At 31.6% G+C, this 23,847-nt stretch overlaps 2 protein-coding genes and 1 long non-coding RNA gene across 5 annotated transcripts; 1 reads left to right on the top strand and 2 right to left on the bottom strand.

Annotated features, from left to right (window-relative positions):
• Nucleotides 1–4,798: 4,798 nt before the first annotated feature.
• Nucleotides 4,799–23,414, top strand: LOC129920189 (uncharacterized). 3 transcript variants are annotated; one of them, XM_056001424.1, is made up of 4 exons: nt 4,799–5,436; nt 22,114–22,253; nt 22,326–22,482; nt 22,536–23,414. In XM_056001424.1, the coding sequence occupies exons 1-4, from the start codon at nt 5,392–5,394 to the stop codon at nt 23,328–23,330; spliced, it is 1,137 nt and encodes a 378-aa protein (XP_055857399.1). In that variant the 5' UTR covers nt 4,799–5,391; the 3' UTR covers nt 23,331–23,414. The 3 variants fall into 3 exon arrangements, with proteins under 3 accessions (XP_055857399.1, XP_055857402.1, XP_055857400.1); XM_056001427.1 differs by lacking the exon at nt 4,799–5,436 and adding an exon at nt 20,835–20,986; XM_056001425.1 differs by lacking the exon at nt 4,799–5,436 and adding an exon at nt 21,931–22,059.
• On the bottom strand, nt 9,134–9,618 carry LOC129920200 (uncharacterized). The gene is made up of 3 exons (XR_008773205.1): nt 9,584–9,618; nt 9,450–9,515; nt 9,134–9,379 (listed from the first exon to the last, which is right to left on the bottom strand). It is a non-coding gene; the product is annotated as an uncharacterized LOC129920200 (long non-coding RNA).
• Nucleotides 13,984–16,396, bottom strand: LOC129920199 (dynein axonemal heavy chain 12-like). Its single transcript, XM_056001448.1, has 3 exons — nt 15,661–16,396; nt 14,867–14,914; nt 13,984–14,794 (listed from the first exon to the last, which is right to left on the bottom strand). Exons 1-3 carry the CDS (start codon nt 15,861–15,863, stop codon nt 14,677–14,679), a joined length of 369 nt encoding a protein of 122 aa, XP_055857423.1. The 5' UTR covers nt 15,864–16,396; the 3' UTR covers nt 13,984–14,676.
• Nucleotides 23,415–23,847: the final 433 nt, after the last annotated feature.

The following is a 23,847-nucleotide window of genomic DNA, read 5'->3' as shown; positions in this document are numbered from 1 at the left end:
ACAATGGAACGCAACCTATAAAAAAGCAACCATTCTCTTTTCTGGTTTAAAAAAGCTATGGCTGATACTGTAACGGCTCGCGTACACCAAATCCGTCATCGGCCGAATAATAGTCGGGCGTTGTCGGCCGAACTCGGCCGATAGAACCAAGCACATAGAGAGAAAAGAGAGTGCGTACACCACTGAAAGTGACATCGTCCGTTGACGTACGATAACGCCCGATAATAACCGATCAACCGGCATAATCCGAACTTGTTTGGATTTTTCGTCCGTTGTCGGGTTGATTTATACATAGATATTGCTAAAAGCCTTTTCTTTGCAAAAATTGGCGGTATGAATTTTCAAAAATATAAATTTCTTCAAAATATTCCATTGAAAACAATTATTATATGCACCTCAAGTTTAACAAAGTCAGAATACAGACCGGCAGCGACGTCCTAGACCGGAAGCAGTGTATGCAGACGATCGTCCGAGAAAGTCGTCCGAGTAGTTCCGATCCGATGTCGGCCGATAATTCGGTTTTAGTGTACGCGAACGGTAAGTGTTGCTGTTGTGTTTGAATAATTTAGTTTTCTTTTTTTTTGTAGTAGGTAAATAAAAAAAATTAGGGGTAGGTGATGCATCATGCGGCGAATTGACCAGGCCTCCAAGAGTACCTATCATTGCCATGAAAAAGTGAATTTCTGCTTAGCTATTCGGACTTACCGGTAAATTGTTGGATATTAAATACACGCACACAAGAATGTTTGAGAGTTGTTAGTTACTAATCCTTGCTCCTTCATGGGGTGTCCCATGTATGAGATACAGTGCAAAACAAAAATCCATTTCTTTGAAAAATGCTTTCGAATACATCTTCTTGTTTTGAATCAACTTACACGCTTTGCACTTTTTTGCAAATCACCTGTTACCTACAAGGTACATACATATATCACAATATTATGAACATTTCATATTCCCGTAGCATCCCCAAAATTTACTTAAAATAATACCTACATTATTTAAATGAATTTTGTTCATATACAATATTTCTGGATTATGCGTACTCATGGTTTCATTGGACTTACTTTAATTGTACAGAAAATTTTCCGTTCAGCTCAAATAGGCACAAAGAACTTTTAGTTCAACGACATTTCAAGTTGTAAACTTCCGATGGAAATCTCTTTGGACTCATGTCAAAAAAAGATCATTAAATTTACTCGGCCCAAAGATGTACTGTAATAAAAAGTTAAAATATTTCCTTCTCTTTATCAGCTTTACAAAAATTCAGTGGAAAAAATTATCAAAATGTGCTTTCGACAAGAAACACCAAATATGGAAAATCCTAGTTCATTCGATAGATGCCATTAAAAATTTAACAATTTATTTTTAACTCATAGCTGCAATTGAATTTCATCACTCATTACCTAGCCACATTCGAATTGTAGGTGGATGCATAGCTTGTCGTTCGAAAATCACTCATCTGACAACTGGGCATCTTGTCAGTATACCTATGTTCATTATTTATGCCGAAAACTAAATGCATCAGTCTGTTTGTTTTCGAATTTCATTAATTAAAATAAGTTATGTATGTAAGTGTAAATTGAACTAAGTACGTATGTGATTAGAATTTAAAAAAACAATAGAACTTATTGTATGTCTTGAGAGAACTAGATTTATTGTGTAAGGCTTCGACTGTCTTGTCCCTAGACAAGATCAATGACTAATATCTAATTGTGCTAATACGGTGACTTTATCAATATTCTTGAAGTGTTGTCTAAAATTAATCAGCATTTTATGTACTTTTTAGGGGACTAAGTTTACAATTCTGTCATTTTCGACAAAAAGTTTTTCACCAAAAATACGTCCGACAAAGTTGTGACACAATATTTTAGTCATTGATAGAGTTGGATGTTTATTTAAGTATATGAGTATTTGTAAATGTATATTGTATACATGAATGTATTGTATGTATATGAAAAACAGAATGACGGCAGAGTGCCCAAAATGCTGACCTTGCCCTCTTACAGAGAGAGGATGTCTGGGAGCATGAAGCCGCGTCGTTTCGACAACGTGATTTGTGTATAAATGACTTCTGGGCGAAATTCTTTTATCATGAACTTGACTGAGTAGTTTGCTTACATTAAGAGCCACTGTATTAACATACAAAAAAAAAACACTTTTGTAAATGTAATACCTTATGATTTTATTTAGCTGCTTCTGTTTTAACAAAAGATTTAAATAGTTTGACTGTTTGTTAATCAAAAAATTTATATACAAAATTGTTCATTACAAGTAAAAACATTATGTAGATGCACAATGTATACGAGTATAATCGTAGTTTTTGTCTGTCATGTTCATGATATAGTACCTCATTCTTTCTTTTTTTTTACCTACGTAACATTCAATTTTTAGTACACAAAAATCAAAAGCAAATAACTTTTATATAAATAAATAGCTTTTTTTAAATAAATAGCTCACACGCTTCATCGCATTTGTAGAATTGAAAATATACTTGTGTTCCTGGGTCTTGAGTTTTTAATGCTGCTGTCAACGATTTGTGCCACTTTAACTGCGTAATATTTGAAATTTGTTCATTATGACAGGAGACGCTGCCGCCGCCGCCGACGGGTAGCTAAGAACGTGGCAATTTCTCATCCAATAGACATTTTAATGCAACAGAACAATGAACGTACATATGTATGTAAAATGGTGAGTATATAGGTATTAATACAAACGGTTTGGATGTTGAAGCTTCATCAGCTCAAAAACGATTATGATATAAAGAAAAAAAAAAAACGGATTTATGGTATTTCTTAAATAGTACGTATACGCCCGGCCCGAGTGCACCTTAGGAATTTCTTATTTTTTAGTTTATAACTATGAAATGAGGAATGAGTGTTAAATAACCAAATGCTTTATAGAATAAATAGTTGGTTATGAAATGTTGTTTGTAGGTATATTGTAACAAGGAGGTAAGTAGAAATAACAGTTTCAATAAGATCACCTGCATTGAAAATTCAAGTGGCGCTATTGTACTTCATTTTAGCTTTTTATACAATTACTCCTATAAACTAAATTGTTTTTGTGGAGTGGATTTAATCGAGGTCTTATACAGGGTGTCCCAAAAGTAATAGATTAAACGAAATATGCTTATAGGCCAACTTTAGGGCTCCCAGAATTTGGTAACTTGTTCATCCCAAATCTTAACGGTTTTCGATTTAATGCAGTTTTTGTGAAATTTCGATAAATCCCGACTTTGCACAGTATTTTGCTTCCTCCGCTCATAATTGATTTTTGTTTTTTACAATTCTTTCACTAAAACATTGCTTAATAATAAGAAATAATTAATTAATCAAAATATTTTTTATTTCATTTGCCATTTTGCTGCAAATGAATTAACAGTTCCATGTTTTATGAAAACTCAATTTCTCACTTTTATTTAAGAGCAACACCCTGAAAAAAATGTGTATGGTGTGACCCTGGTTTATTATTTTGAAAACTTGCTGTGTTATTGCAGATTTTAAAAATGTATAAAAGTTTCCAAAGATGAAATTAGAACGAAAGATATTACAATTTGAATGCAAAAAAAAACAGAGGTTTTCAGAGCAAAATAACAAACAAAAATCGAGGCTTTTATTCAAAAAGAAATAAACAAACAACAGTCGAGAAAATGTGTTTATTTTTCTCTGAAAAGCCCTGTTTTGTTTCTTTTAAATTGTAATATCTTTAGTTCTAACTTCAACTTTGGAAACTTTTATAAATTTTTGAAAACTGCAATAACACGGCAAGTTTTCAAAAATAAACCAGTGTAACACCATACAAATTTTTTTCAGGGTGTTGCTCTGAAATAAAAGTAAGAAATTGAGTTTTTATAAAACATTTAACTGTTAATTAATTTGCAGCAAAATGGCAAATGAAATAAAAAATATTTTGATTAATTAATTATTTCTTATTATTAGGCAATGTTTTAGTGAAAGAATTGTAAAAACAAAAATCAATTATAAGCGGAGGAAGCAAAATACTGTGCAAAGTCAGGATTTATCGAAATTTCACAAAAACTGCATTAAATCGAAAACCGTTAAGATTTGGGATGAACAAGTTACCAAATTCTGAGAGCCCTAAAGTTGGCCTATCAGCACATTTCGTTTGATCCATTACTTTTGGGACACCCTGTATGTATGAAGGTAAAGATTCATGTCACCCACAAAACAATTTGTTGGACATGGTAACCGGCTATTACTAGTAAAATATTACACAAAATGAACTTGCACAACACCAAAAAAAAAACAAAAAGTCTAGGGACAAAGGCATGGTGATTTATTTTCATAGCATTTTCTTTCAATATCATCAGATATTTGTATGTATACACATTTTAAAAAGAATTTCAAATCTGAACTTGAACATTCAAATTACTCGAAAAAATATTAAAAGAAAATTGCATATTTCCTTCATACCCGGAAAGGCATTCTTTTACGCCAAAAAAAATTGAAAAAACACACTGTCGCACTTATTATAGTCCCAAAATTGAATGTGTGTATGTAGTATGTATATGCTCAATTGAAAATGCGGCTTTTCAATTTCATCAAAACAAATCTTTAATTTTATGTGCGAAGTGATATCCTTTAATGAAACGTATACAAAGCCATACCGCCAGAGCACACCAGAACAGCAGACAGCACCCAATAATGCGCAAAATCATTGAGCTTTCCCAAACGCACACACCTAAGACATTCATTCAGAAAATATCAGGGGAAATTCTAAAAGCTATTTGCCAAACAATTATTCTTTTAGCCGATATAAAAGCCGTCGACCGTCTGCACCGCAGCTCACTTTTTTCCAACCAACTCATCTGAAAAGAAGTGGAACAACGCACTCACTCCATTTGTTTCTTTTTTTACATTTATTAGAGTCTTTTACTTTGTTCATAGTGAAACGCGGAAAACAGTCAAACAAAGGCGCAAACGAAAAAAAAAGAAAATAGGAGAAAAGCTATTTAGAAGAAGTGTTTAAAAAAGATAGTGCGTCAATTAAATGTGACGTAGAGAGCAAAGATAGAAAAAGAAATAATAATAAAAACAGAAAATCAATTTCAAAACAAACGGCAGTTATTTAACGGAGATAAAAGTGCATAAATCGTTATTCGATTCGATTTAAAGGTGATCTAAAGGAAATCTGTGTTTTTCGTATACGCACGTCGTCATAATATTTGTAAGTGCGTAACCGAAGTTGAAAAAAAAAATAATAATAAACAGACAAACAGTTCAGTAGTCTTCAGTCGGGAAAGAAGATTTTCCTAGGAAACATTTTATTGATCTAGTTTTACCAGAGAAGAGATCTAGTTTCGTGTGTCTTCTTGAGATCACTAGTGTATCTACTATTTAAAAGCGATTAAAAGTTATAGTCTAATCAAGAATGGCTGATGTGTCACATGAACTCGGAGCGTTGCGATTTGTTGTGGTGAGTTTAATATTTTTGTTTACTGGTTCTGAATTGGGCCCATGCGTTAATGATCGCGTATACCTACTTGCTCTTTGAATGGATTAACCAGTTTAAAAAGTATGGTTATTTTCAGTAGGTTTCTATTTCAAGCCCAATTTTTCTGGTTTTTAATTTATAACAAAAAATCCAAAAATGAACGTAATACAAATAAAAGAAATAAAATGATCTCAAATTCATTTTCCAAAAGTTCGTGTTGCATAGTAAAATATCAAATGAACAAAATCAGAAACATAAAACATAACGCGTAAACTGTCAAATAAAGATTTTATGTAGAACTTTTGAAATATCTTATACATATATATCTACGAATTATAAAATTTGGGTCAAACGATAGTAAACTTAAGAAAATAGAAATGGATCTTTTAAAATGTTCCTTTTTACTACTAAATTTCTTTCTCGTTACGCCCAAAACGCAAAGGTTAGGTTAGTTTAGGTAGAAATGTTTTTATTCCTTCAGCATTCTTAAAGCAAATATAAAATAAGTTTTGACTTCCTGTAATCAAAACTATTATGTATCTCTGTTTAGAAATTCATAAAATATTAAGTTAAAAGTTGAAATTAAAAAAAACGTGACCCTGAACTTTGGAGAAAAAAATTAAAAACATATCGCCCCAAGATTTTGTTAAAACGAAGCGATTTTAAGAAAATCGGTCCATTATTACAGTGTTGAAGAAAGTCCAAGGTTTCTTAAGTTAACTTTTTTGGTGATTTTGGGTTTTTTTTATCCTAAATTTTTGCTAAGACAAATAAAAAAAAAACTAAGAAAATATCGATCCTAGATTTTTAAAAAAAATTTTTTACGAATCTGGTGGCATATTGACAAATTGTCGGCAAAGTCAGGATCATAAAAACAGGCAATATCTTTAAGTACCCGAAGCGAAACCTTTTTATCAATGGGTAGTATGCAAAAACATGAACTCAAGCTTTTCTTACTTTACAGAGCATTTACTTGAGATCCATCAAAAGAAAATGTTTTGAAGAGTGAGAAAAGAGCAAGAGGTCTTTTTTTCATACGACCTAGTGTGTCATTTTGATATTTCCAAAATATATAACTTTGTCAAGCGACAATGCTACAAAAAATGTGTTTAATATTATATCTTTAATAAAACTGGTCAACAAAATTTAACTTTTTTTTTGCCACAAGAACCCAAATATACTTTTCTATTAGTTTTTGGGGTGCTGAATCCGAATCTGAAGTCAGAAAAATTTGATTGGCCTTCGTTTTTGAAATATTATCGTTAGAAAATGTCAAAAAAACGTAATTTTGGCTGTTTTCGAGGTTCTGTTTTTATGTGGGGTAATTCATTATAAACAAATTTGTAATGGTATTATAAGAACAGATATTCTTCTTTCAAAAACTGTTTAAATTTTCCCGATATCTCTTTTATTGCTCGAGATATCTTTAGTTTCATTTAATAAGTCAAAGAGAAACTAAACTCAATCTAAAGTTTAAGTCACTGGCCACAGAATTTTTGCCACAAGAACCAAAATATACTTTTCTGAAGGTTTTTGAGTTGCTGAACTCAAATCCGCAATCGGAAAAATTCTATTAGCCTCCGTTCTTGAAATATAACCGTTATAAAAAAAAACCCTTTTTTGCATATTATAACGGTAAGATTTTAAGAACGAAGGCTAATAGAATTTTTCTGATTGTGGATTCGAGTTCAGCAACCCAAAAACCTTCAGAAAAGTATATTTTGATTCTTGTGGCAAAAAAAGTGTAATTTGGTTGGCCAGTGTTGTTTCTGATTCAAAGACCGCTACTTAAATTTTAAATATCTCGGGCAATAAAAGAGATATCGGAAAGATTTAAACATTTTTTGAATGAATAAAACTAGCTCTTATTGGCACCGTTACAAATTTATTCACAATTAATTACTCCACATAAAAACATAACCTCGAAAACAGCCAAAATTACGTTTTTTGACATTTTCTAACGGTAATATTTCAAAAACGAAGGCCAATCAAATTTTTCTGACTTCAGATTCGGATTCAGCACCCCGAAAACTACTAGAAAAGTATATTTTGGTTCTTGTGGCAAAAACCTTGTTGACCAGTGTAATAAGCGTTTCCTTTTAGTTGTTCCTTGATTCAGTTGCGTTACTGGTGTGAACTCACCAAATACCTGATTATCAATGTCAATTAAAAAAAAAATGCTTTACAAATTTAAAAAAAATATTTATTACAAATAAAAAAAATTTCAAATCTTATTTGCATTAAAAAAAAGTGTTATTGCAACTAAAAAATATTTGTATTTAAAAGAAAATTTTTTACAAATAATTGCTTTGAACAACGATTTCCATAGGGCATACAATACACATTCAAGCTGTACAATGCATCGATTCACTTTGACAATGTTAACCAATTAGGTAATTTTTATGGTTATTTCAAAATAAATCTTAGGTGGGCCCTATTTTCTTTTGAGCAGTTTACAAAAAATAATATGGCATACTTTGTTTGGAGGTCAAAAGCATTTAAGAAGATGTATGCTATGAAAATATTGATGTTTAGTTTAGTTTCAGTTCCTTCCAATAATTCTATTCAATCATAGGCATTGCTTCCTCTAGCGGATATGACAACTTGGAGTAGTCTCTTCATTTCATCAGTTAAGTTTTGTAGGTCTTGTTGTAAATATTCCCCGAAACTTCACTGCATTTTTAAGCTGATCAAGATTGCTTGGAGGTAGATGTCGGTTGCGTATACGCATCTTCTCTTCAGCATTTTCCCAAGTTGATATACCAACATCTCAAATAGGGTAGAGTTGCCTATTTTCGGCCGTCTCCAGTTTCCGGCCACCTCTCGAAAAATCGTTTTAACTAGTGATTTCGAAGGGGTTTATTCCAAATTTTTGCTCGTATGCTGTTCCAACAAATAAGAGAACAGCATAAGAGCACAATTTTGGAATAAACCCTATGAAATCCCTAGTTATAACGATTTCCCGAAAGGTGGCCGGAAACTGGAGACGGCCGAAAATAGGCAACTCTACCCTATATTTCGAAAATACTCTAGCTCTATGAGCTCGTGCATTGTCTTGCATCAAAATAAACTTTAGCCCATTTCTAGGACTGACTGGACACTCAACGCAGGGCTTTAGAAATTCCACTATCTCTGTACGAATTGTAAAGCAGATTCCACCCCCCAGGAAAATGTATATGACCCACCTCTAGAAAGTTCGCGGTTTGACAGGCAGACTTCAGCAAATTTCTCCCTAAACCTTCTCCACGCATATTCAATCCATCCCTTGAATTTAAAATTACTATTGTCTTTTCTGAGAAAATAATTCTGTGGAAGAAATAGGACATGCATGTGTGTACCTATATACATAAATTTAAAGGGCCCCTCTTTAAAAATATGATTAAACAAGATTTAAAAGAACTTTCATATAAATAGAACACATAACGAAAACTGCTTCTCTTTTCTCATACATTAATTCCAAAAGAAGAAACTAAAATAGCCAGATACCTATTTCTTGGTTAACTACACATTCTCAGTATTTCAAACAAGAAAAAATAACTTAATTAAGTTTTTGTTTTTGTTATTTATGGGAAAACTTGCAATGCTTCTTTCACGTTTCACCCATTGTTCGTCATTAAGCTTGTCCCTTAATGTGGTGCCGCGATGTCGTGTATGTAGTTTGATTTGCTGATGCAAAATTTTGCATTTTATAACACAGTAAATTAAGGTAAGACAAAAACTCTTAGCTTTCTTTTACAATTTTAATTAGTGTACCACGATAATAATCTAAAATTGACCCAGAATGATAATTTTTCTTTGTTATTTGTTTGCAAATTATTTTTCGCCCTCTCTGAAGTTGGAAAGTTATTATATATTTAATTCATGATTGTCTTCCAAACAATACGAAATGCTGTGATATATCGTGTACTCATTGAACTGTATTTCCCTGAATGATTTTATTTTAAAATTTTAATTTGTATTTTTTGTAATTATTTCATAAAAAAAATAATACTTACATGCGAAAGGATTACTTTTAAGTATTTTTGTTCTTCAAAAATATAATAGGTATGCCTGATTCCCTTCTATAAAAAAAAAATTTAAATTAGAATTTTAATGAAATGAGTTTTATTGTAACAAATTATAGATGTACCTACGTACTGTCTAAGCTGTTGCTGAGGCACTGAGATAAAAAAAAAAATCGATTCATGTTTCAATCAATAATCAAACTCGAAAAAATACGATTTGGGGATTTGACATGGAATCGGTTCAATTTAATTTAAATAGAAATCGATTAAGTCATAGTCGAAATAATTTGAAGAATTCCAGTGCGATTTAACTTCGTTTCTATTTGATAAGAATGTATAATGTGCTTCTCTTTACTTTATTCGAGTTTGTTTCAAATAGAACATGTTTATTTTTTCAAATACTTACATGTTTGATTCAAATACGTTTCTAGCAATGAGAATAGACATAGGCAATTCAAAAAGACATAATGTACCTATGTTGCAAGTTTTGAAAATAAAAATAAAGTGTTATGGTAGCCTTCAAACGAACATAAATCAGACAATAGGTCTGTTTAATGAAGAAAAACTGGAACAGAACAGATCAGAACAGCACAAATACGTGAAAACTTTCAGAACAAAAAAGTTCAAAAAAGTACAACGTAAGATTTTGCAGGGTTGACTGTTGCCTATCCGTTTTGAAATTTCAAACTAAAAAAAAATTATTTGTAATGAATTTTCATCTTAGAGGATATAATATATGGAGTGCTTGTGCTGTTAGTTCCGTGAAGCTTTTATAGAGGGCTCTAGTTTCTTTAAGTTTTTCGATGAGTGCATGCCTCCATTTTATTTTCATTAGATGGCTGTCATCAACAAGCGTGTTTATTTACAGCTGCGGAACCGGACTCGCACTGAAAAACGAAGGCAGCGACCCCTATCCATGTATATGGCGTTACAATGTATTAGGTATAGGAACAAGCACTCCATATACTATATCCTCTAAGATTTTCATTCAAATAAATTATAATTAAATAGCATTTTTCTTCAATTTTTTAATTCTTTTCTTCATATTTAGAAGGTTCTAAAGAAATTTGCATTTTTTGTTTTTTCTTTTCATAATTTATAAATAAAATAAATAAAACAAATCAGCTGCTGCTTGACACTTTTCACTCATTTGCTCTACCTAAAAAGTAGGAGCAGGAAAAATTGAACTAAACTGTGCAGTGTGGGGCAAGATTTTTCTTGATGAAACACACAAACCTGTGCTTTTCGGATCTTTTCTGTTCTTTTCTGTGCGGATCAGATTCATTTAACAGACCTAATTTCTCCAACTTACAACTTACTGGCAATTGACAGTTTCGCGATATAAAGAAGAATTAACATAACTTCAGCATATTAACTTGGTGGTAACACACACAAGTTGTTGTTGTTCATTCAAAACCCCAGAGGGACTGCTGGGCGTATTAGAGAAAGACCTTGTCTGAGCTGGAGTGGGACCTCAATCAACTCGGCATGCGAAACCGGAAGCAGCTAGCAAAAGATGGAGATAAGCTTAATGGTTGAGGCCCCAATCCACATCCACAATGAACTGTAGATAGAGCCTCCCTAGGATCCTGGTCACCATTAAAGATAGTTTGCTAAAAGATTTAGTGGAACAAAAGCATATTTCTCGGCGGTTGATTGAAGATTGACATTTGCTGGCTAAAGGAAAATTATATTAAAAATGAAAATACAATAAAATTTTCTAAAAACTTAATTCAAGGTGACTTGCGAATTTATTTGCCCCACCCACTCTTCAAAATATAATCCTTCTTCAAAAATGTTTCGAAGTTCGAATATCAAACCATTGTCAAAGAACGGATGTTATGTTCAAAAAAAAAAAAATAAAAAACGGAATTCTTGTCTTAATTTTTTCCAACTACAAACACAAAAAATTAAAAATTCTTGAGAAAAAAAAAAAAATGTGTGAACAAAAACATTTTTTTTTTACTCGTTGTTTCGGTCGCATACGAATTAGTTGTTGTTTTATTTAAATGAATGAAGACAGCTACGAAGACGATAGCACTTCTGGGTCTTTAAACGGCTGTCCGGCTGTTGCGGCGGCGGCAATCTTGATGGTCATTGCCAAGAATTTTTATCCCAGCAGTCACTTTGTATATAAATAAACTTAAAAAAAAAACACTCACACATATTATATGTCTATGTATGTACAATGTACGTACATATATAATTTGTTTATAATGCACATAAATAATACGTTATTCTGCCAAATGGCAAACAATTTAAATTTCATTTTCCGACTCGAAGTGGGAATTTTTTTGGGGTTTTAGTTTTGTGATTTATCTGTAACAGATTGAAATACCAAAGCTAAGAGACACAGTTCTATGCCACTTATCCAATTTTAAATTGTAAATAAACGTACTCGTACATACATTCAAATGTACATAAAGTTAAAACACTGATGTTCTATTTTGTCTATACATAAAAACTGAAAAATGTAGATACCTACATAATTAGCATGTGAACTATAAAAATATATATATGAAAATAAATGTAGGCAATGTTTTTTGGTGATTTTACTCCGAATTGGAGATGTAAAATAAGGAATGTTAATTTTGTAATTGTTCACATCCGCATTCTGAGCGTGGAAAAAGAAGCATCATTTTATTCATGAAAACCAAATTTAATACCTAAATCCTACAAGAACAAAGAAAATATTTAAAAGTAATACCGTATAAGCGTTTCGCATAGTTTGAAATATGGCAAAACTGTCCCAGCACATAGAAGTATCGCATAGAATTGTTGACAAAAACGTTAAGCTTTCTTATGCTTGTTGCGTCGGAGTTGCAATATATATGGAGGTTTCACAGCTGAAACGGACCAAGTCAAAAAAAGAAAAAAATCCAAATCTAAAGCCAAAATCTGAGCAATGTTTTACTCTACTTACGTCTTTCATTTGTTTGATCCAAAAGTGTTTCGATTCAAATTGTCATTTGTTCGAAAAAAATATTCACTATAAGATTCAATAGAAACGTATTTACTTTAACTCGTTATATCTCCGAATTCACATTTTGTGACTTGGTTCACTATCAGCTCCTTCACCCTTCACGATTTTCTTTACACGGCATTTATGTGATCATTCATTTATGTCCTATTGTTCTAGGAAGGCCTTTTTTTCATTAAAAAAATTGATAAGACCACTTAACATTTAATATCAAAAATATTGGCTCTCGTCCTATTCAATCTTTTCAACTTTCTTGGCCGTGTTACTTTCCCAGCGGAACTGTGTCTTCCGTTAAAGGGTTGAAGGTTGCATTGTCTCTATTTGGGGACCTGCTGCACAGGGTGACGTGAAATAACGCCCTACGAAATAAGGCCCCATTTGAAATGCGGCTTTATTTCCATGGAAAAACCGAAATAACGCCCGACGGGCCTTATTTCAGTTGCAATATAGAAATAAGACCCCATTCGAGATAGAAATAAGGCCGCATTTCTATAGGAAGCGAAATCTTGCTTCGTGTTTATAGTACCTAAGTAATAAGAAGTGAGAAAAATATGGGAAGGGGATGCGGCTTTCTTATGGGACATTACTTCACTTAGAGTAGGAAATAATTTCACTTTTTTTGGGAAGTTAGTTCTCGCTGAATGTGAGAACCACAATTTTTTTTTTTTTGGAACGAAATTCACTTTTGGGTGAAGCGGGAGGTGGAAAATAATTTTTCTTTTTAATACTGTATCGTATTAGATGAGGTGTCTTTCGCACATTTTTTTTTTTACAAAAGTCTGCACTGAAAAATGAAAATGGAAAATCGCGGGTCTTCACAAAGTTTTTGCACTCTTTTTTTCTAGTACAAACTTTTAAGAAATAAGTAAAATCAAGAACACATTTAAGAAATTCAAAATAAATAAAATTGAGTTATATACTTACTCGTAGTAACATAAGTAGATTCAATTTAATTCCAATATTCAAATGCGAAGCGGAAAACAATTTTTCTAACCCAAATTTTAATGCGAAGCGGATTAAAAATTAAAAATTCGCGCGAATTTTTAATTTTCACACCTCAAAATTGATCCTCACGTGGCCAAAAGTTTTTTCCGCTTCGCATTAAAATTCGGGTTAGAAAAATTTGTTTCCGCTTCGCATTTGAACATTGGAATTAAATTGAATCTACTTATGTTACTTTGAGTAAGTATATAACTCAATTTTATTTATTTTGAATTTCTTAAATGTATTTTTGTTCTCCAAGTTGAAGGGAGAAATATTTTGACACACATTTGGATAAACTTATCTTATATATAAAAAAGAGTTCGTTTAGTGTGTGTGGCCGATAAACTCGCGTTTGGCTGGTCCGATTTTGGTAATTTTTTTTTTTTGTTTGAAAGGTATTAATATGTAGATGGTTTGTATCAAAAAAAAAAAATACCTTTTCTCACATCTTTACATAGCTGTCAATTTGTACGAGTAAAAAAACACTCTCGCTTTTTAAAAGATTTAACTAAGCTTAATTTGTAAAGCTTTCAGAATTAAAAAAGTCTGACTTGAGGACAAATAAGTAAAGCATTGGCACAGTTAGGATTGGTTGTTCCAAATTGAACAGACCAAGATGTTCTTGATCAGCATTACCAAATTTCATATTTGGAGTCCGAAAGACTACAGATTTTTGTGAAAGTTCGTTTGTGTGATAAGGCCCATCCATGTTTTGTAAATTATAACTGTACGCCTATGCGGTAGGTGGAACTGTTGTCAAATTAAAGGCAAATATTCCATATTTGGAGTTCGAAAGACTTGACGCTGTTGTCAAGTTATAGCTAAATTCCATATTTGGAGTCCGAACGGCTGTATAGACTTTTATGAAATTTTTTGCGTTTGATAAGGTTCATTCGAGACAGGCTTTGTTTTAGAGTTGGACCTGGTACGTGGCGCTGCTGTCAAGTCATGAGCAAATTCAATATTTGGGGTTCAAAGAGCTCATATTCATGGCTAATAGAAACAACTAAGCTATCTCACAGTTGAAAATTGGTATGATAAACTGAAACTTAAAATTTGTTTAAGTTGTTTCAACTACCAATTTCCGCATTAATTTAAAATGATTTAATCTTTTTAAGAAAATATTTTAATATTTAGACGTATGTATAGAATTAAGACGGAATCTTTTCATTTTAAGTCGGTTTCTTTACAATTTACAAAAACAGATGGCTACTTTTTGAATTTCCTAAATAGCCAAAAAATGTCATGATACAGTCAAATAAGGTGAAAACGTTTATATTTTCTAGCAAAATTTTGCATGGCACCGGTTAGAAAAGCTTGTGTGAAAAAGAATCCTGAAATCCAGAATGTTGCTGGTTTACCATGATCATACCTACAAAAAAAAAAAAAACAGTAGAATCATGATAACCCGAAAAAACCTATTCGATAAAATTTTTTTATTTACCAATCCTGTAGCCATTTTAAACGTTTATAAAAGTCGACTATATACGAACTTAAAAGCTGAAACACAATCACGCTTTAGGGCGTCGCTTCGTTGCGTTACGTTGAGAAATCCTCAAAGCGCGCTTCTGTCACTTTGACTTTGAACAGCTGATTGCAACATAAAATCTGCTGTCAAATAAAAAAAACACAGTCACTCACAAAATTATTGGGCCAAGTCTTTATCTTGATTTAATTGTGGAAAAATGAAAAAGGATATTAAAATAGAAATAATTTAAATAATTTTTATTATTTTTGTTATTTTTTTCTTCGTTATTAGGATATTAATGTGTTTAAAAAATGCAAAGAAATTTGTTTATTCTTTAATCCTATAGTTATAAAAACAAAACCAATCAAAATATATTGTTTTTAACAATAAAACTCAGTCTAAAACATCATTAAATTTTTTTTGTTTTTAATACGTAAATTGTTTTGATTTAAAATATCTCTATGTCGTTTTTTTGTGCAAAATCTATATAGAGAAATTAAAAAACACGCATAGTTTTGCAATAATTTATTTTTTTTTATTCACATTTGGCGCAATAATAATGTGGGTGACTGTAACTATGTCTGTTAAATGTCAGAAAGCGAGCAAAAGTTCAGTCTGGTTGAACTTTTGCTCGCTTTCTTACGTTTCCTTACGTTTGTCAAAAAAAGCGTACGTAAGAAAAGCGTCATTGTGTGAGGATACACAGATTTCCTATAGTTGAACTTTTCGCAGTTGTCAAAATCGACGGCAAAGCGTGATTGTGTTTCAGCTTTAATGGCTTCAAACTAGGATACGATTTTGACATCCATTTGGTGGGAACTTTCTTAAACTGAATCGCTTGTATGACCAATTCCAACTGCGGGGTCATAACAGAAATTCCTTTAATTGCTTTCTGCAATTCCACACAAGTTCCAATGATTTCTTTTTGTAGCTTTGCAAAACGTTCCATTTCCTGCACAATAACGGTATTCATTGATTCTTTATAATCAACAGGATATTATTCCTTAGCCTTTTCGATATTGAATTCTGGTGGCATATTTAATTGTATTTGATGAATTGTTGCCAAAAGACTAGCTTCGCTATTTTCATCACTTGCATCAGCTGACGAACTACCCAAAGTGAGGATCATAGAATCCAATAGGGTATTGGTCATTTGAAGATCACGAGTGATGCCAGCGTTACTGTGAAGTCCGTAGACTTCTGGTGGCGGAAGCGATGGTATGTATTCGTTTATGTACCTCAGTATCTCACGGTGTTCGGTTTTTCAAAAGGAGTAAACCGCGGAATGAATTCTAATAGAAATTTTTTTTGCTCAATATATTTGTTTTGGCATTCTATAACATACCTCAAAAGTCTAGAAAAATCTCATGCCGCAAGTCGCGATTATCAAAGCGAAATGGAGATTTTCAAAATAAGCAATAATAGACAATGGTATTATATTCACATATGATACAATACTTCGAGGTATTTTTTAATGCTGATGCCAAAAAATCTAGACAAGATCAAGACAATCTGACGTCTCTGAAAAAAGTGTACCTGTTTTTCATTTGTTAACCCATATTATTATAACAGTTGCAAACTTACTACCGAAAAACCCTTAAAAGTTATGGTAGAAGGACAAAATTTAGCATGAAGGTTTTCATATCCATTATCATTAAGAATCAAAACAATGCAATGAAAAAAACTTTCATACCTATGAAAAATTGGTATTTTTTGAGAAAAGGGGAAATTTTGGTATATGCACTAAAAAACAATCTTATAATTAGTGCTGATAGGCTAATTTTTTTGTTTCTATCTTTGTTTGGATATTCTATAACTTATGTCAAAAATCTAAAAAAAAATCTCATGTCCGCAAGTCCTAATTTTGCAGGTTAAACTAAGTTAGGTGCAGATTTAAATAAAAATAATAAGAAAACTTTGGAATTTTATATGTTTAATAGCATAAGCGACATGATTTAAAGGTATTTTTACACTTAAAAAAAAAAACAGATATAACTTTTTTCAGAGACGTCAGATTGCTTTGATTTTAGATTTTTTGTAATCAGCATTAAAAAATACCTCGAAGTTATATATAATATATACCATTGTATATTATTGCTAATTTTGAAAATCTCCATTTCGCGATTTGATCTTGAAAATCGCGACTTGCAAACATGAGATTTTTCTAGACTTTTGAGGTATGTTATAGAATGCCAAAACGAAGTGAAACCCTTATTTGACTGGATTATCAAATTTTAGTAGCGATTGCAAGTGATTGAAAGGAGTTCGAGACATATACAATTTTGTTTTTAAAAACATTTTTTTACTATATTTGACGCAAAAAACCCGTGCCAATAACAGAAAATAACAGTGGCATGCATACAACATACATATCACCTGGGAAAGCAAAATTATTGTAACTCTATAGGATCTGTTAAGGACATAGTACCATTTTGCTTTCCGCTGAAGATTTATGTTGTTATACCTTAATAATAATATTAATAAAACTTCGTACACATTCCAATTAAAATTATAATAGATAGCTGTCAGACAAATGGTTTGCTTTTTTTAATACTTTATACAATTTTATGTTTGTGCTCCATATATCAAGTTGTGGCCCGATTTTTTTGTATTGGAAAAGGTTAATACATTTCCAAGCCAAAAATTGAAAATAAATACTAGAAAAATGCGGAACGGAGTCCGCCGGGTCAGCTAGTTTCCCAATATAAATGATGGAATATAACGGAAAAGTAGAATTATTACGCACAACAGATGAAATTTTCAAATTAGTTCGCTGCACCGATTCAAGGTGGGTGTTAGTTTGGGTTTGAGCATATTTTCTTCAAAATTTTAAAGTTTCTAGGAAACTAAAAGAAATATTGAATTCACTCAACCTTGCCTCCACCCCAAATCCTATAATATGCCCTAGGAAGGGAAAAAGACGTTGTAGGGGGCTGCATCCCCGCTTATTCATCTGACGCTTATACGCTCTGAACTTCACATAACATTTAATTTTTTTTATAGAATGAAGTTTGGAAGTTCAGATGTTCTTGTTTTCTACTTCCAAGTAGAAAAAACGAAATAAGGCCCGACGGGCCTAATTTCGTTGTTGAAATGGAAATAAGGCCGCAAGCATTGTCAGGGCCTAATTTCCATTACAAATGGAAATAAGGGCCGATGCGGCCTTATTTCGTAGGGCGTTATTTCACGTCACCGCTGCGCTGTGGTCTTTGGGCGTGACGGGAGCCCCGGGGCACCGCCCCTTTTGCCCCAGTGGTGTGAACGCCCCTGGCCCATTGGCTTTATTGTTTGCTATATTGCGAGCCGTTCAAAAATAAATAAATAAAACAAAAAGAAAAACAATAAAAAAGCTCATTTTAAGGTTTATACCTACTCTTGAACAAACCTGACAATATATGTACCTACTCGTAAATATCTTATCAATTGAAAGCCCTCAAGTAGGTTTAGGTTACGATACATATTCAAATGTGCATTCGAAATGTAAACTGGTGCAAGCTTACATTGAAGTATTTGTTTGAGGAATTGGCTAAAATGCATTACCTTATTGAATTGACACGTCTGTTGGCACATAATAGGCCGGGAAATAGCTGATTTGTTTCCATACTTTTTTAAGAACACTAAAATGTTTTATTGTTTTATTTGGTGTCAAAATTTTATGAACGTTTATTCAAACTCTCTCAAAACTCTTTTTGTGTTTTTTTTTTTTTTTAACTTTTAGGGCCATTTTGTTCACTAATGCTCAACTTGAAGCAAACTCTCAAGTAAATATAATGTTTTTATTTAAAGGTTTTAATAAAAAATATAAGAAAAAAAAAGGTTATAGTTTTTGCTTTGTTCTTTAATTTTGTTTTATGAATTTGTTCTTTAAATTAGTGGGGCAACATTTTGCATTGATTCCTCTTAAAAGAAAAGGTAATGCCAAAATGTTGTTGCTTTGGAACATTAATTTTGTTTTCACAATAAACAAAAAAAAATCTTTTTGAAGTAAACTCTCAAGTCGGCAAACTTGTACTTTTTCCGGAAGTTGAGAAAACCGAAAGTTGATAAACTCTAGAGTTGAAAATCGAAAGTTGAAAACGTCAACTTGGAGTGAATAAAACCAATTTCAGAAGTTGAAGATAAAAATCCTCAAGTTATGTTCAACTTCTAGTGAACAAAATCACCCTTAATTAGACTTTCTATAGAACATTCAAATGTATTATTAGGTATTCACCTATTTGTTGGCGTAACTTTTTATAGTACCAAAAGATATAATATTTTTATTACACTATTTTAACTGTTGATATAAAGATCAAAGGCAATGTTATAGAAAACCTGTTGTATTGTTACGTATGTATAGTACCTACTTGAACTTAATATCGGTACATATTTGTTAAAGTACCTACACATTAATTTATTAAAGTTTATTTAGAACTTTTGTTTAAATAAAATAAATACATAGGGCATTTCATAGTAATAATTTCATCAAAAGGATCCAACTTAAACTTCATCGGTTATTCAAAATCAAAATGCACTCGTGCTCAAAAAAAAAAAAAAAAAAAAAACAATTTGATAGACTTTGAGAATTAATTTTCCACAACTTATACTTGTGGGGTGGCGCGGAATCGCCTTACACGATAGTCGATTGTTGATAATCTTAATCGACGATTTCGCTCCATGTAAGGTAAAAGTCAAATTTACAATCGTTTTTTGCGTTGATGCCAAGCTATTTTATTTTGGCATTTGATTATTATAATAGTCATTTTTAATTATTTTGTAACTATTTTCTATTCAAAAATAGTTATTCACAAAATTTCGTTGAATTTTATAAAGTGACTATACAAATCGTTATAAACTAACAATTTTTTTCTCTGAGGCACGAGCAGATGGGTATATATTAAATTAAAGACTATTCACACAAATTTAATCGATTATTTTTTTTAATCTATTAATTTAGTTCCTATTTTTAAATGTAACCTACACAACAACTCCACAACATGATCAATCAATCAATAAATCTATAAACATACATATGTAATGTATTTATGTGCAAAATAATACTCAATGATTTAGCGACTGCAATATCATGTTTCTCTTTGTTTTTTTTTTTTTTTTAACAAAGATATTTGGCAATCCTTGCATTAAGATCGTATTTTTCTACAGTAGGGTGTTTCATGTTGAATTTTTTTCAAACATTTTCAAAGCCTTACAAATCTTTGATTATCTTCTTGAATCTTTGATTATCTTCATGAATAGTTAATCACCTTGAATTTCATTGGCGGCTTATTATATACATATATCAATTATACTTCCTCCTATATATTTTCGATGTTTCGCGAAATAATGCGTGTCCTAAGACGAAGATTTAGGGCGCAGTCGTAAGCAGTTCCACACCACTACTTCCATCAGAAAAGTCTCTTTAGTACCCAGGAAATAGGTATTTTTTTTTTCGGCTGAACATCTGCACATCATGTGATCTATGTATGTTTAACGAATATTATTAAGGTGTAAGACATTGATATTTTACTAAAATACATAGCTTTGTGATATAAAAATGAAACACCCTCTTATGCAGTGTATCAAAAAATTTTTTCGTTAACGTATTAGTAGCTAAAGTGACCAATTTGACAAATTTCGTAACAAGTCTTATACATATGTATATCAACTTTTATATGAACAAAATTTGGACTTCAAACCAACGCAAAATTAGAACTTATTTCTAAAAATTCAGAGGTTGTACCTGCATCAGCTTAGTGAATTTTCTAGAGGACCAAAAAAAAAAACAAATATTTTAACATTATTGTTTAAAGTTTTTGTTCACAGACTTGTTTGTACCATTTTGTTCTTATTTATTTTGTTGTTGTTCATTTCATTTATTTATTTATCAATTAAAAGAAGAATTGCTTTAAATAAACAATTTAGAGAAGATTTAAAACTTTCGATTAAAGGTCACCTCTTAAAGAAATCCAATCTTTTAATAGCACAACAGTTTAAAATCGCTCAACAAAAATAACAATTTCTTCATTTGTTCAACGGCCGTTAGACCGGATCTACATTGTCTATAACAGTTGGGGATTTTGAGTTAGACAAAAAATTTAGAATAACATTCAAGCGGAAGTAAGTGTAATAAAAACAATGTGTTTCTTAATAAACAAACAAGTGCATTAAAAAAAATCAAACTCAAACAAATAAAAATATTAATACAACTTAACGAAATATTTTCGTCGTTTTGCGCCAAATTTTTTTTAGTCGATAGGCAGACATATAGTCGAGACATTAAGCTGCTTATTTAAGGTCAAATTTAATTAAACAATAAAATAAAATATTAAATAGGAAAAAATTTCCCTACCACGTGTACGCTGTGTTTATATTTCTAAATTAATTACCCGAAATGTGACAACAAAAATTCTGATTATTAAATAAATTGTTTTTAACATCAGGCACAAGCTTCATGCACAAAAATTTGGTGTTTCTATTTTTATGTCCTTTTGAGAAAATACTAACGACACTGTTTATGCAAACGGTTTTTGTTATTAAATGTTCCAAAACTGCATGACGAATTTGGCAGAATAGTTGTTGTGCCTCAATTATTCAGAACCGGATTTGTCGGTGTTTAAAAAGTGAATGATTCATTGAAAACTACCTCCTTGCTAAAATGTGCATATAAAATGTAGATGAAAACAGACTTTAAGTTTTTTTTAAAGCATTTACCCATAGTATTTAAATCAAGTTATAAAAATAAAACCAATAAAAGATATTAAGCCCTGATTTTTAAATCGTCAGACTATCAGAAGAATAAATGTCAATATAAAAAAAAAACTTTTATTCCTCGGAATAAGCTCTATCTGACTATTGAAAAATTGGCCCTTAATAAAATTAAAATAAAAGTAAAAAAGACTCTTGAAAAAGAAGCGGAATCCAGGTTAATGCTATTTTTTAGAGTAACTCTCCCAAATTGCAATCCTTCAAAACTTATCAGTTTCTTATTTTGGTGCCAACATTGGATAGCAATACTTTTTTGTTTCTTATGAAAATTCACTGTAGGATTTTATACTAAAACTTTTGGAATATTATCAAGCAAACTTAGTACATACCTAAGTTTTGTGGAAACCAAAGTTATTTATTTCAATCTTTTTCGGAAAATAATTTCTAAATTTCAAATGGAAAAAAATCACCCTTTAATTAATGAAGTAATAAAAAAAATCAGTTGAAATAATTTTTATTTTTTATTATTATTTCCTCAGGAATCTCCCCTATCATCAAAAGTTGCAATGTTTAATAACGCTGTATCGAAACACCAGGAATCACAACACTTGAACCCTTTTTCACAATCAGGTGTAGGTGGTCTTCCCAAGCCAACTTTTAAGAAAGGTGAATATGGAAAGTAAGTTAAATAATATTAAATAGAAAAATTCAAATAATTTTCCTAATCAAAAATCAATAAAAAAAATTACAGACCTTTAGCTGGAAGCCTGACAGAACAACGTGGTCAAAAAGCCAACATTCACGTTCTTAAGGAAATGCTTGAGCTTTGTCAAATTATTGATTCTGAAGGCTACGATGTTAAAGACGAACCTGAAATGAAAGTCATTCCATTTGGTGAACTTTTCAATGTGAGTTAGATAGATTTTTTTTTATTAATCTGTAATAATTTTTTTTTTTTAAGATCTATACTTACATATCTGATAAAGTTGTTGGCATTTTACTTCGAGCACGCAAACATAAACTTGTTGAATTTGAAGGAGAAGTTTTGTTTCAGCATCGTGACGAAGATGTTCCAGTGTTTTTGTTGAAACCAATCAAAGAAATTCGTCAAATTTTAACAGATAAACAAGATGAAATTCGACGCAGTGTCAGTCCGGCTCCTCAAGCAACATCTGTAATAATGGATCAACAAAAAACACCACGCCCAAGTCCATCACCTTCGCCAAAACCAAAAGCAAGTACCACAAAAAAGGCACAGGAAAAAACCGAAGGTGCCAAAGTAGAAATCGTTAAGCCCATCGCACAAAAAGCAAATCCTATCATAAATGTTGAAGATAAATCGAAAACTGAAGTTCAAAACAACATACCGGCAGTAACAGCCGAACCGGCACCTCAAGAATCCAAAGTAGAACAAGTGCAAGTGGAACCCGTTAAAGAAGTAACAGAAGGATCTTCAAAATCTGAAGAATCACCACCAGCTGCAGAAATAAAAGAATCTGTTCCAACTGTTCCTGAGACAATAGTAACTCCACCAACACCTACAGTTGAATCAGCTCCTACAAGTATTGCTCCAACGTCGTCGGTGGAAGCTAACGAAGCAATCCCTGCAGTTGTCGAAGAAAAACCAGATGTAAATAATAACAACGATGAAGCTCCTGCGATAATTGTTGCAAATGAAATATCATCGATTGAAGACCAATCCCCAGCCGACACAGGCTCGGCTACAACCACAATCCCAAACACTGCAGACATTTAATTTCTAAGTAAACCACCTATTACTGTTTAAAATAGCTTTAATAAAAGTCCTAGTTAAGGTTTTATTTAATTCGGATCTAATCGATGTCATGAATTTCTTAATTTAGTTTATTTGAATCCTTTCATGATGCAAAAAGTTCGCTTTATCCTTGCCCGTCTTGGGACACATAAATACAAATATGTACAGTATTATGTAACGGATTTTGATATGTCCCCTTAATTATGAAAGTGGACTAAGTCACTCCTAAAAATGCCATCAAATCTAGCCTAAAAATAATTATAATTTAAGGGATAAAGTTTATTTGAAACCGAAATTGCAGTAGGTAAATAAACTTCTTTATTGCTCCTCTAGTGATTTCATAAAAGAAATTTAATTAAATCGTTATAAAAAAAATTATTATGTAAGTTATTCTTTAAACAATGCAAAAAGTGGCTTAGTCCACTTTCATAATCATGGGCACATATATTTGTCTTAAATATTCTTTTTGGAAGGGTTGTTACTTGTAGTGGATCTAACA

This window comes from Episyrphus balteatus, chromosome 4, assembly GCF_945859705.1.
Source record: "Episyrphus balteatus chromosome 4, idEpiBalt1.1, whole genome shotgun sequence".
In the NCBI taxonomy this organism is placed as follows: domain Eukaryota; kingdom Metazoa; phylum Arthropoda; class Insecta; order Diptera; family Syrphidae; genus Episyrphus; species Episyrphus balteatus.
The sequence above is the reverse complement of the archived record's forward strand: the minus strand, read 5'-3'. Positions and strand labels throughout refer to the sequence as shown.

Bases quoted from the DNA above. Each gene is read 5' to 3' on its own strand.
- LOC129920189 (XM_056001424.1), top strand. From the start codon at position 5,392: ATGGCTGATGTGTCACATGAACTCGGAGCGTTGCGATTTGTTGTG. The intron at 5,437-22,113 runs GTGAGTTTAATA...TTATTTCCTCAG, and splicing joins GAGCGTTGCGATTTGTTGTG to GAATCTCCCCTATCATCAAA. The intron at 22,483-22,535 runs GTGAGTTAGATA...TTTTTTTTTAAG, and splicing joins CATTTGGTGAACTTTTCAAT to ATCTATACTTACATATCTGA.
- LOC129920199 (XM_056001448.1), bottom strand. From the start codon at position 15,863: ATGAATACCGTTATTGTGCAGGAAATGGAACGTTTTGCAAAGCTACAA. The intron at 14,915-15,660 runs GCTGAAACACAA...TCAGCTTTTAAG, and splicing joins CCTAGTTTGAAGCCATTAAA to TTCGTATATAGTCGACTTTT. The intron at 14,795-14,866 runs GTAAATAAAAAA...TTTTTTTTGTAG, and splicing joins TTAAAATGGCTACAGGATTG to GTATGATCATGGTAAACCAG.